Consider the following 12,851-nt stretch of genomic DNA (forward strand, 5'->3'; position numbering starts at 1 on the left):
GGTTTTTGTCTAAAATCATTTATATAAAAACCTGGTATTGTACAGTGGATCGCTGGCATTTAAACCATAGCACCCTTTTGTTATACTACCTGAATGTCACATATGTGTTAATCGCAAATGTTCCTAGTCTCTGGTCACAATAGGCAGCTCATTTCAAAATGTATTATCTAGTCAATTACTCTTATTTTTTTTCCATTAACTGTAAAGTTTTCATCCGATACTGGTCATATTCTCAAGGTTCTTGTCATTTGTATTTACTTCATCAGTTGGGGGACTGAGGGGAGGGGTAAATTTAGCAAATGTATTGTATGAAACCAGCTTGCAGAAAGTAGCTACCTATACCAATTGGAAATTTTTGAGCCCAAAAAAATTTTTTTTTATATTATGTAGTTTACATGTAAAACTATTGAATGAGCAGTAATTTCAGACCTCTTGCGCAATGCAAGTTTTAACTTTTATTTTATTATATTCTTTTTCATCTCCACTGACAGGTTGCCTGTGTTACAGTTACAGCATGTCTTCATCTGTTTTTTATGGCTGCCTTTGCATGGATGTTGGTTGAAGGATTACTATTATGGAGTAAAGTTGTTGCTGTGAACATGAGCGAAGATAGAAGAATGAAATTTTACTATATCACTGGATGGGGTGAGATATTGTGTGTATATATATATATATATCATTTTTTTTTTCAATATCTTTTCAATATTACATAATTTTTATAGAGATTTAAAGCGGTTGAAGAGGTTGTCCATACGAAAATTTTAAAAACTAGAAATTGTCCAGAGGTATCATGGACAGGGAGGGTAGGTAGGGTGTAGATTTGCTTTATTTTATATGTATGTATACGCTCAAACCATTAGCACTGTAAAACTTATATATAGTACAAACTTATGTTGATGGCCACGAATTGATCAGTGACCTTTTAACACAAAGAAGTCACATAAAAGGATCTGTACTTTAATGAAAAACTTCCACTCACACTACCTAAGGTACAGTCCAAACCATAGTCAGTTGCTGGGCAGAGCAAACAATGGGGGTAACATGGAAGTAGGTAAAATGAGGATTTATTTATTTTCCTTTTAAATTATAGTTTTACTGCTTACATGTTGTCACATGTATTAAAAAAGGTTTTCTGATTTGATTAAATCATTTATTCTTGACACTATACATGTTAAATGGTTAGACAGTGTTCCTGTGTACTTGCTGTATCAAAAATTTCTACTTTCTGTCATTGACTAGAACATTTCATTGTCTACTCCAAGTGGATAAACATCTGTCCTAGTCATAAGATGGACACACATACTGCCTGGCCAAAAATAGAGAATTACTGCCCTGCTCTGAGACCACCTGTGAACACCCCCAAATTGCCTCAGGATGCCCACTTTTGAGTGAGGTTTGCACAAACCCCATCCTTTCCTCAGTCTGGTTCTCGGCAATGTTCCTTGGTATATACGCACAGGTGCAGGACTGATTACAGTTACAACATATACATCAGAGCTGTAATGAACCATGAACCTGTAGCTATCATATGACCAAAATGCAGCTAATAGGAGGGGGGGGGGGCAGTCCTCACACTGGCTTTCCCTCTGGCATGTAGTGAAAGGAGAGAGCATTGATTCTTCCATCGGGACACTCCGTTGGCCTCTTGGGCATTGATGTCTGTGATAGATGGGGTGTCCTTGATGGTGAAGAGTTGGCCCAGTGCAAGGCAGGAGGGATAGTGCAGGGGTGGCGAAAAGATGATGCAATGATCAGGCCCAGTTTAGTTGAAACAGACAACAGTCTCTTTACTGAGGATAATAGGTGTTGCAGTACAAGTGGTAGTTCAGTCACTCTAAATTACACACACAATCTTTCCAAGGCTGCACATGGGTAACCAGTCTGTATGCTACCTCTCTGAATATACTTTGCAATCTTCCCAAATAGTCACAGGCATGAAAATCAGGTCTCAAAAACACTGCAATTCCCACCAGAACTTAGATCTGATGGGCAATCCTTCTCCAAAGTGTGGTCGGCGTAGAAGCAATATACCCTCTCCACAAGCAGCAAAGTCCAAGACCATAAACATGTGTTACCTTTATAAAGTGATTCTTGACAGTCTGTAAAATGTCTGATCTCTTTCTTTCAGAAGCTTTAGATAGTTCTTAGCAGCTTCCAGGGATGGTGTGTCTCTTGGAGTAGGGTTCCCACTGGACAGCCATGAGGCAGCATCCTTTCAGTTTGGCTGCTAACTCCAGACTCACTGGCTGATGTACTCAGAATACACAGCACTCTTGACTCAGAGGGTGCAGGGCCAACCTGCTCCTACTGAGTGAGGGCTCATGCATACGACTGTTGGTGTTTTGCGGTCCAGAAATCACAGATCTGCAAAACACAGATACCAGCCATGTGTATTTAGTTTACTGAACAGTAGAACTGTCCTATCCTTGTCCGTAAAATGGACAAGAATAGGACATGTTCTATTTTTTTGCTGGGCCATATTTTGTGGCCCCATTGAAGTCAATGGGTCTGCATCCGACCCGCAATAAGCATGGATCAAATGCGGACAAAATGAGCCCTAAGGCACAATAATTAAGCTGTGTTCCTATATTCAGCTCTTAGAATAACATAAATGGCACAAAAAGTATAGTGACCCCAGATGGTAAAATTATAAGTGATCAAAACAACTGGATCTACTGGATCACTTCAAAGGCATAGAGTTCATATATTAAAACAGACGCAAAGGCTATAGACTATTTTGCGGGGATTTTTTATTATTGCATACTTAGGCCTCATGCACACGACCGTATGTATTTTGCAGTCCGCAAAAAATACGGATGACATCCACGTGCATTCCATATTTAGCGGATCGGAACAGCTGGCCCCTAATAGAACAGTACTATACTTGTCCGTAATGCGGACAATGATAGGACATGTTCTATTTTTTTGCGTAAACAGAAATACGGACATACGGAAACAGAATGCACACAGAGTACCTTCAGTTTTTCTTGCAGACCCATTGAAATGAATGGTTCAGTACAGGGCCGTCTTTGATATTGATTGGACCGTGGGCAAGAATTTATTTGGGCCCCATGGATACCGCCTTCGTACATCACAGATCACCTCAGCAATAAAATGCATAGAAAAGTGCAGTGTGTGAGTATCGCAAGCACTACAGCAATAGAAGTCACAGGAATGTGCAGTGTGTGAGTATATCATAGCCAATACACTGCTTTCCCATAGGGAAGCATTGAGAGGCTATTGCGCGTGCGTGGCTTCATAGAAATGCTTTGAACCAATGCATTTCTATGAGGAGTGTTTAGCGTGAATGCTAGTGTTGCATGTTGTACAATAGAGATGGCCTTGCGGTTTGCCCGGTGGTCGTTTTTCGGCGAACTTTGCTAGTTCGCGATTCGCTGAACATGCGAACACATGGCAATATTCGCACGCGCCATATTTCTTTGCATAGCGCAGAACTTTTACCTATGACACATCCATCAGGTGGGACAAGACAGCCAATTCGGACATTTCAGCACATGGACAAACCCCCTACCCTATAAATAAACCCGATCTGGCTGCCATTTTACATTCAGTCTTTTGCCAGTGTAGGAAGAGGTTGCTGTGTGGAGCAGGGACAGCCTGTTAGGGACACCAAACGCTAGCTAATAGGGCCACAAAAGTCCTTTTACTGCCCTGGTATAAGTGTGTTATCGATAGGTGTGACATACAGAGGGGTGTGATATACTTATAATATATTTTCTAACATAGAAAGTATATTAGAGTGCATTTGTAATGTGCAGCAGTTGTGTGCAGTTCTGCTGAGATACCGCAGCTATACAGAGGGACAAACGCTATTGGAATAACTAATTGCAACTGGTGTGATATACCTGTTGCCCCCCAAAAAACTGACTGAGGCAGGGGTGTGATATACCTCTACTATACTTTCTATATAGTGCATTTGTATTGTGCAGCAGTTGTGTGCGGTTCTGAGATACTGCAGCTATACAGAGGGACATAATCACTTGTTCTTTTCTGTATGTTGAATTAATAATTTTTGGGGCCTGTACTCCACTGGCCTGAAATTAAATTATTATCCAATGACTGTCTAATATACCTCCAGCCACATAATCACTTGATGTTTTCTGTACAGTGAATGCCTAATGTTTGTGGCCTGTACTCCAATGGCCTGCAGTAAAATTGATATTCAATGGCCGTCTAATATACCTCCAGCCACATAAACTCTTGATGTTTTCTGTCCGGTGAATGAATCATTTTTGGGGCCTGTAGTCCACTGGCCCGCAGTAAAATTGATATACATTGACCGTCTAATATACCTCCAGCCACATAATTACTTGATCTTTTCTGTATGGTGAATGCATCATTTTTGGGGCCTGTAATTTAACTGGCCAACAGTAAAATTGTTTTACAGTGACCGCCTAATGTACCTCCAGCGCCATTATCAATTGTTCATTTGTGTACGGTGAATAAAAAATTTTTGGGGCCTGTAGTCCACTGGCCTGCAGTAAAATTGATATCCATTGACCGTCTAATATACCTCCAGCCACATAATCACTTGATTTTTCTGTACGGTGAATGCTTAATGTTTGGAGCCTGTACTCCACTGGTCTGCATTAAAATTGATATCCATTGACCCTCTACTATACCTCCAGCCACATAATCACTTGATCTTTTCTGTACGGTGAATGCCTAATGTTTTGGGCCTCGGAGGAATTAAACACCTGTGATGAAAACGTGCTATCGAATTTCACCTATTATCATTTGGGATTTATTCAAGAGGGGGGGATTTCGTTAGCCATGTTTTTAATCCAATTTTATATTTTTAGTTCTTTTAAACATATGTATGTGACATGCATTTGTACTGGCCTGCAGTGAAATTGATATCCAATAACCGTCTAATATACCTCCAGCCACATAATCACTTGATGCTTTCTTTCCTGTGAATGAATAATTTTTGGGGCCTGTAGTCCACTGGCCTGCAGTAAAATTGATATCCATCAACCGTCTAATACACCTCCAGCCACATAATCACTTGATCTTTTCTGTACGGTGAATGCATAATTTTTGGGGCTTGTAATCTAACTGGCCAACAGTAAAATTGTTATACGGTGACCAGGGGCGTAGCTAGAAATGACTGGGCCCCATAGCAAAAAAAATTATGGGCCCCCCCTCCCGGATCTCCCACCCCCACATACCTATCGGACCTCCCACCCCTTCCAGAGCTCCCACCCAAACACCCCTCCAGGACCTCCCACCCGAACATCCCCCTAAGTGTCGTCCACAGATCCCCCCCTAAGAGTCGTCCAATAGATCCCCCTTCAGTGTCGTCCACAGACCCCCCCTTTAGTGTCCTCCACAGATCCCCCCCTTCAGTGTCCTCCACAGATCCCCCCCTTCAGTGTCCTCCACAGATCCCCCCCTTCAGTGTCCTCCACAGATCCCCCCTTCAGTGTCCTCCACAGATCCCCCCTTCAGTGTCCTCCACAGATCCCCCCCTTCAGTGTCCTCCACAGATCCCCCCCCTTCAGTGTCCTCCACAGATCCCCCCTTCAGTGTCCTCCACAGATCCCCCCTTCAGTGTCCTCCACAGATCCCCCCTTCAGTGTCCTCCACAGATCCCCCCTTCAGTGTCCTCCACAGATCCCCCCTTCAGTGTCCTCCACAGATCCCCCCCTTCAGTGTCCTCCACAGACCCCCCCTTCAGTGTCCTCCACAGACCCCCCTTCAGTGTCCTCCACAGACCCCCCTTCAGTGTCCTCCACAGACCCCCCCTTCAGTGTCCTCCACAGACCCCCCCTTCAGTGTCCTCCACAGATCCCCCCCTTCAGTGTCCTCCACAGATCCCCCCCTTCAGTGTCCTCCACAGATCCCCCCCTTCAGTGTCCTCCACAGATCCCCCCTTCAGTGTCCTCCACAGATCCCCCCCTTCAGTGTCCTCCACAGATCCCCCCCCTTCAGTGTCCTCCACAGATCCCCCCCTTCAGTGTCCTCCACAGATCCCCCCCACCACCACCACGAGCCGCTTCCTACCTAATTTATTAACTGCACTTACTTGCCTCTGTGGAAATTGAAGAGAAGCGCCGTAATCTCGCACAGGCGCACTGGCAGAGGCCAGGAAGACGGTGCATGCGCACTTCGATGCCTCTGCCGACTGCCAGTGCGCCTGTGCGAGATTACGGCGCTTCTCTTCAATTTCCACAGAGGCAAGTGCAGTGCGGTCTGCGGCGCTGGTGCCAGCCTGGCTCCGCCTCCGCTACGCCCCCGTTCCGGCCCCCTCCACCGCGTCCGCCTACCTCATGTTCCGGCAGTGCCACTCACTGTCCTCTCCTGTCTCCTCCTTCCTTAGCTTCCGCCTTCCCCCCCAGCCAGACCCGAGCCGCGGACCGCCCGCGCCCACTACACTGGGCGGGCGATTGTGCCTGGCTGCTGGCTGCCGCAGCCTGTGTCAGATTCAGTATATTAATAAAAAAAAAAAAAAAAATTATGCGGTCCGGACGGGCCCCCAGTGGCGTAGGGCCCCATAGCCACTGCTATGGTTGCTATGGCGATCCCTACGCCACTGACGGTGACCGCCTAATGTACCTACAGCCACATTATCAATTGTTCTTTTCTGTATGGTGAATTAATAATTTTTGTGGAATGTAGTCCACTGGCCTGCAGTAAAATTGATATCCATCAACTGTCTAATATACCTCCAGTAACATAATCACTTGATCTTTTCTGTATGGTGATTGCATAATTTTTGGGGCCTGTAATCTAACTGGCCAACAGTAAAATTGTTATACGATGACCGCCTAATGTACCAACAGCCACATTATCAACAGTTTTTTTCTGTATGGTGAATTAATTATTTTTGGGGCCTGTAGTCCACTGCCCTGCAATAAATTTAATATCCAATGACCGTCTGAAATATACCTCCAGCCACATAATCACTTGTTCTTTTCTGTACAGTAAATGAATAATTTTTGGGGCCTGTAGTCCGCTGGCCTGCAGTAAAATTGATATCCATCGACCATCTAATCTACCTCCACCACATAATCACTTGATGTTTTCTGTCCAGTGAATGCCTAATGTTTGGGGCCGGTACTCCAATGGCCTGCATTAAAATTGATTTCCAATGACCGGCTAATATACCTCCAGCCACATAATTACTTGATCTTTTCTGTATGGTGAATGCATAATTTTTGGGGCCTGTAGTCCACTGGCCAGCAATTAAATTGATATTCTATGACTGCCTAATGTACCTCCAGCTACATTATCAAATGTTCTTTTGTGTACGGTGAATTAATAATTTTTCGGGCCTGTAGTCCACTGGCCTTCAGTAAAATTGATATCCATCGACCGTCTAATATACCTCGATCCACATAATCACTTGATCTTTTCTGTACAGTGAATCCATTATGTTTGGGGCCTGTAATCTAACTGGCCAACAGTAAAATTGTTATACGGTGAGCGCCTAATGTACCTCCAGCCACATTATCAATTGTTCTTTTCTGTCCGGTGAATGCCTAATGTTTGGGGCCTGTACTCCCATGGTCTAAAATAAAAAAATTCTAGGCTCCAGCAGGGCATATTTTTGACAGTTTCACTTTAATACACATAAAAATTGACCCTGATTAAAATACATATTTTTTGTGGGAATTTTTGCCATTGACCCCCCTCTGGTATTTCACTGTCCATGTTGTGGGATGATTTGTGCACTTCTAGTAAGTATTTGGTGGCTGCATATATGACCTGAAGGTTTTTCAGGTTCGCCTGCCATTAAAGTGATTGGGGCCCGCCGCGAACTTGCGGTTCACGAAATTTGATCGAGTTGGCAGGATCACGTTCGCAAATTGTTCCTCCATCACTATTGTGCAACACTGAACTAGTAAGCACATCTAGTGGCCGTCTGTTGAGTGGCCACTAAAGGTGTCCCTTGGCAGTAATGTAAATGCTGCCTTTTTTCTGAAAAGGCAGTGTTTACATTAAAAATCTTGCAGAGACATGCTATAGCCACCAGAACTACTACGTTTAGCTGTTGTTGTTCTGTTGACTATAGTGTCCCTTAATATAGAGGGGGAAAAAAGAATCAGCACAAAACTATCAAATAAAATGGCTGTATCATTATTCTAAAAATTAAAAAAGCACAACTTCTGACACAAATATATAGTATTTTGCTGATTACTTTTTTTTTTACAATGTGCAGATAGTACTGTACTACTCCCTCCGCCTTCTCCATCCCCCCCTTCTTCAACCACCCAGTACTTTACATAAAACAAGTAATATATATGATATAGCTTTATAGCTTACAGTGAATTACTGTAAATACTTAAGGATCTAGCAAGCTTAGGATCAATGCTCTGGGCAGCTGGGCTCAGGGCTGGAAGCAGTGCCGCTCTGCAGTTCAGGAACAAGATCGGAGCTCAGCTCAACCTAGCTCTGCAGTGCCTCAGCGTGAAGTCACAGCGCGGCGTACGTAAAAGGCAGGGGAGGTCGGGAGGAGGAGCAAGCAAGTACCGTATATTTCGCCCTATAAGACACAACGGGCCATAAGGTTTTAGAGGGGGACAATAAAAAAAAATATTTTTCATGACACCACAGGTCAGTCCACCAATCAGACCCCCAATGTTAATAAGACTCCAATAAGACCTTTAGATCAGACCCCCAATCAGACCACAGCTCAGACCTCAATGTGAATGACCCCCAATCAGACCTCAGATAAGAGCCCCATGCCCCATATGCCTCATATCAGCCCCCATGTGCCTTATATCAGCTCCCATATGCCTCATATCAGCCCCATGTGCCACATATCAGCCCCCATATGCCTCATATCAGCCCCCATATGCATCTCTTTAGCCCCCATATGTTTCATATCAGCCCCCATATGCCTCATATCAGCCCCATATGCCTCATATCAGCCCCCATATGCCTCATATCAGCCCCCATATGCCTCATTTCAGCCCCTAAAATGTCTCCCTTCAGCCCCCAGTGCCTCCATCAGCCTCATAAGTAAAATAAATAAAAAACACTTACCTTTCCTGCTCTGGACGCCGCCGCTCCTCACCGCCCGCACTCGGTCTTCCTCCTCTTCAGTCTGCTTTGCTGTGAACTGGCCCGCACAGCGTGAGTTGAGTATAGAGCTTCCACCGCTTCCCAGTCCTCCGGATCATAGTTGTCTTTGAATTTGTGGGCTCAAGAGGCAGCTGCCTTGGGCCCCCCAGAAGCAACTGGGCCCGGGGCAGCTCCCCCTTTTGCCCCACATTAAAGATGGCCCTGTTTCTGTATGCGGTCCACAAAAAAACGGAACGGACACGAAATGAAAATACGTTTTTGTGCATGAGGCCTTATTGTGAGATAAAATTCCATAATCCACACACTGACACAAAACTAGTAAAGTTCCTTGGTAAAACTACTAAACAAAAATACTGCCAGCAAGAGTTAAGGCTTGTTTTGTGAAACTAGTTTGTGATCTGGTCTGTGAAAATGGACACATTCACAGGTGATGTCCATGTCCTGTCTCTTTTTCTTGACTCACTTGCGTGAATGAATCTTGAGAGAAAATCAGAGCTGGATGGTCCACTATCCATTGGTAGAGATGCCTTCGGACTTTTGTATTAGGTTTATATTTCCTGGCAGCTGTGTAAGGGCTCATGCAAACAAATGTATTTTTGACCGTGTCTGTTCCATTTTTGTTTTTGTTTTGCGGCCTGTATGCGAAACCATTCATTTTTAATGGGGCCACAAAAAAACTGAAATGACACAGTGTATGTCCGCAAGTCCCTTCCGCAAGAAAATAGAACATGTCCTATTTGTGTCCGTTTGGTGGACAAGGACAGGCATTGTTACAATGGATCCCAAAAAATAAAAAGGATGTAAAACGGACGTCACGCGGAAGTCATCCATTTTTTTGCGGATCCTAAGGGTGTAATCTAGATAAAATGTTTTTAACCACATGGTTGCATGAAAAAAAGTTTTTAAAACCACACTTAGCTTCACCAAGTTTGCTGCTGTTTTGGGATTTCGCTATTTGCCATGCATTTTTTCCAGGTTAAAAATGTAGCATAAATCTTTTTCACTTTTATAAACTGCATGGCCAATAACCACATGACAAAACCACAGCAATCACTGTAAAATCAAATGCATTACAACAACGTTTTTTACTATATGGTCAAATTCATTTTAGGGGGGGCGGAGCCAGCAAGCCATGCTGTAGGACGTCTCCACCAGAGCTCCTCGCCGCTAGCCCAGCTTTATCAGCTTTATTCAGCAGACAGAGAACCCACGATGGGGAAAACCCAGTTAAGAAAGAACTCTCTGATATCAAAGCTGAGTTCCAGCAACTCGGCCACCGGGTTGAACACCTGGAAGAAAGCCACAATCTCCTGATTCAGCATGAAGCTGGAGTACAAAATCACCTGACCGCTATGTCTAAAATGATGACTGCGGCCTATGTGCACCTGGAGGACCAGGAGAATAGAGGGCGGAGGAAAATTTTTGCCTACGTGGAATACCTGAGATGGTGCCGGCTAAAGACCTGCCGGACACAGTACTCCATCTATTTGCCCTTCTGGTGGGAGAAGACCAAGCCTCCACCATTGTCATCGAGAGGGCCCATAGAGCCCTCAGGCCTAAACCCCCGCGGGAAACCCACCCAGAGATGTGGTATGTGCCTTAATGAACTTTTTGGACACTGCTGCCATTCTGAAAGAGGCTAGGGAGAAGGGTGATGTCACTCTAGATGGGTACAAGGTGCTCCTGTTTCAAGATCTAGCGGCGAGCACGCTGGCCAAACGCAGGAACCTCCGTCCATTAACTTCGCTGCTGAGGTACAATAAGGTACCGGTCCGATGGCTGCTCCCTTTATGCTTAAGCACCGTAATCAGGGGGAAGCAGTATACTGTGAGACTCCCGGAGGACTTACCGCCTGTCTGGGAGGCCTTGGGAACAGATGCTCTGGACATTCAATCTTGGTTCCCCTGCAGCCCGATCCTTGACCTCCCAAGCCTGCCGCAGCCGGAGAGTTGTTGCTTGGCGCAGAAAAAGAGATCCCCGAAGAAGAGGGTCCATTGAATCGATATCTCCAGAGGCCTTGGAAGCGCACTTTGATGTGGGACTCTGACGACTGCCGCCATTGAGGCCGCTGCCACATCCTCCTCTTGCAGGACTCAGTGTCACGGATGGTGTAACAGAAAACAAGAAGTTACAAATAAGGATCCGACTGGCTTGATCCGAAACTAAGGAACAAAAGGGTGACCCCTATTTAAGCCCTGAAACTCTCCCTGTCTTCTCAGCCCATGCAAAGATCTCTATGATAGAAAATTGCATGCCCTCGTGCCTCGACTGTATGACACCTGAACACCCTATAATAGTGAGGGGACACGACCACCGGCTCCCTACACTTAATACGGAGGGAGTCAGGGTCACCTAGGATCAAGCAAACAGGAAAACACAAATCAATGAACAGACTTATCTGTAGAAGGATCCGTTGTAGCATCCAGCATGTACACACTCCAGGAAGTTGTATAAACCACAAAGTGATGCAGTCGGGAAGGGATTTAAAGGGATGCAATCAGTGCAACTACATGACAGCTGAGAGAGGCTAACGAGATGACAAAACGAAATCAAAACAAAAGAACCTCAAGCAGGAGGTTCTGAAGAATGTCTGTCAGAGCTTCTCAGATGTCTGGTGGTGACACTCAGGTTCTATATAGCCTCTGCTTGTTTCTTCTTTCACGGGCTTCCCCCTCTCTTCTTTCCTCTACTGCTATCCTGCTCGTCTCCACTCCTGAGCCTACCTACCCCCCCCCCCTCCTCCTCTCTCCCCCCCCCCACATGTATCTTGTCGCCCGACCGTTCTAAAGTTAGTTCACAAAAATGGTCACCCTGGGCTAGGTTGGAGCAACGGGCGGTCGTCCAAGGGTGGCGATGTAGAGCGCCTATTCCATGATTAGTGCCTTCACTCTGTATAGTTTAACTATGTCTGCTAATTGCATTCCTTGCAGTGGGCTTAGTGTGTGAGACCTGGTATTCGGGCACTTCCACACTAATTTCCCCCTCCTGAGGTCTGAGACCTCTTGGGTAAATCTTACAGTTTTTGTATTTGCTTCAAGAATCCTATCTATTGCAATGTTTATACTCTGTTTTATATGTTGCCCTGTGTCAACCTCTGACTACTATCCCACATCCGCTCAGGCTCCCACACCACCGCCATGTCTGACTTAAAGATTGTGTCGTTCAATGTGAATGGCATGAATACCCCGCAAATTTACCACCTACTCAGGAAGGAGAGTGCCGACTTAGTGTTACTGCAGGAGACCCACTTTAGACACCTGCACATACCTAGGGTAGTGAGCAAACATTTCCCTGTGTGGCATCATGCCTCTTATTCCTCAGCAGCCAGGGGGGTTTCCATAGGTCTGGGACAGAATATACCCTTCACTCTGACGTCTAAACTGGCTGACCCTGACGGACGTTATCTATTTCTGAAAGGCAGTGTGGCGAACTCCATGTTCACTCTGGTAAACCTGTACGCCCCTAATAGTGGACAGATACCCTGGTTGCTCCACACGCTGGAGATTCTTAAAACCTTCAGAGAGGGGCACCTCATCATAGGGGGAGACCTTAATCTCACTCTAGACTCATCCAAAGACTCAACTTCTATAGGCCGCCCTCTCTCTAAGAGACAACTGAGACTTCTTCTCACCTTCACAGACTTAGGGGTCTCAGATGTCTGGCGCCTCATCCACCCTGAGGAAAAGGATTACACCTTCCACTCGCGGGCGCACAATACATATCAACGCCTGGACTATTTACTCTTGACAAACCAATTTCTGTCTTCAGTAACAGAGGCCAGTATTGGGAACATAGTCATA

At 45.2% G+C, this 12,851-nt stretch overlaps 1 protein-coding gene across 1 annotated transcript in view; it reads left to right on the plus strand.

Annotated features, from left to right (window-relative positions):
* Positions 1-12,851, plus strand: part of ADGRD2 (adhesion G protein-coupled receptor D2) — a 381,627-nt gene that overhangs the window by 181,782 nt on the left and 186,994 nt on the right. The window contains exon 16 of the mRNA XM_044268542.1: positions 492-645. Within this exon, the coding sequence (XP_044124477.1) occupies positions 492-645 (154 nt within the window). The remainder of the gene's footprint in view (positions 1-491; positions 646-12,851) is intronic.

Source organism: Bufo gargarizans, chromosome 9, assembly GCF_014858855.1.
Source record: "Bufo gargarizans isolate SCDJY-AF-19 chromosome 9, ASM1485885v1, whole genome shotgun sequence".
Classification (NCBI taxonomy): domain Eukaryota; kingdom Metazoa; phylum Chordata; class Amphibia; order Anura; family Bufonidae; genus Bufo; species Bufo gargarizans.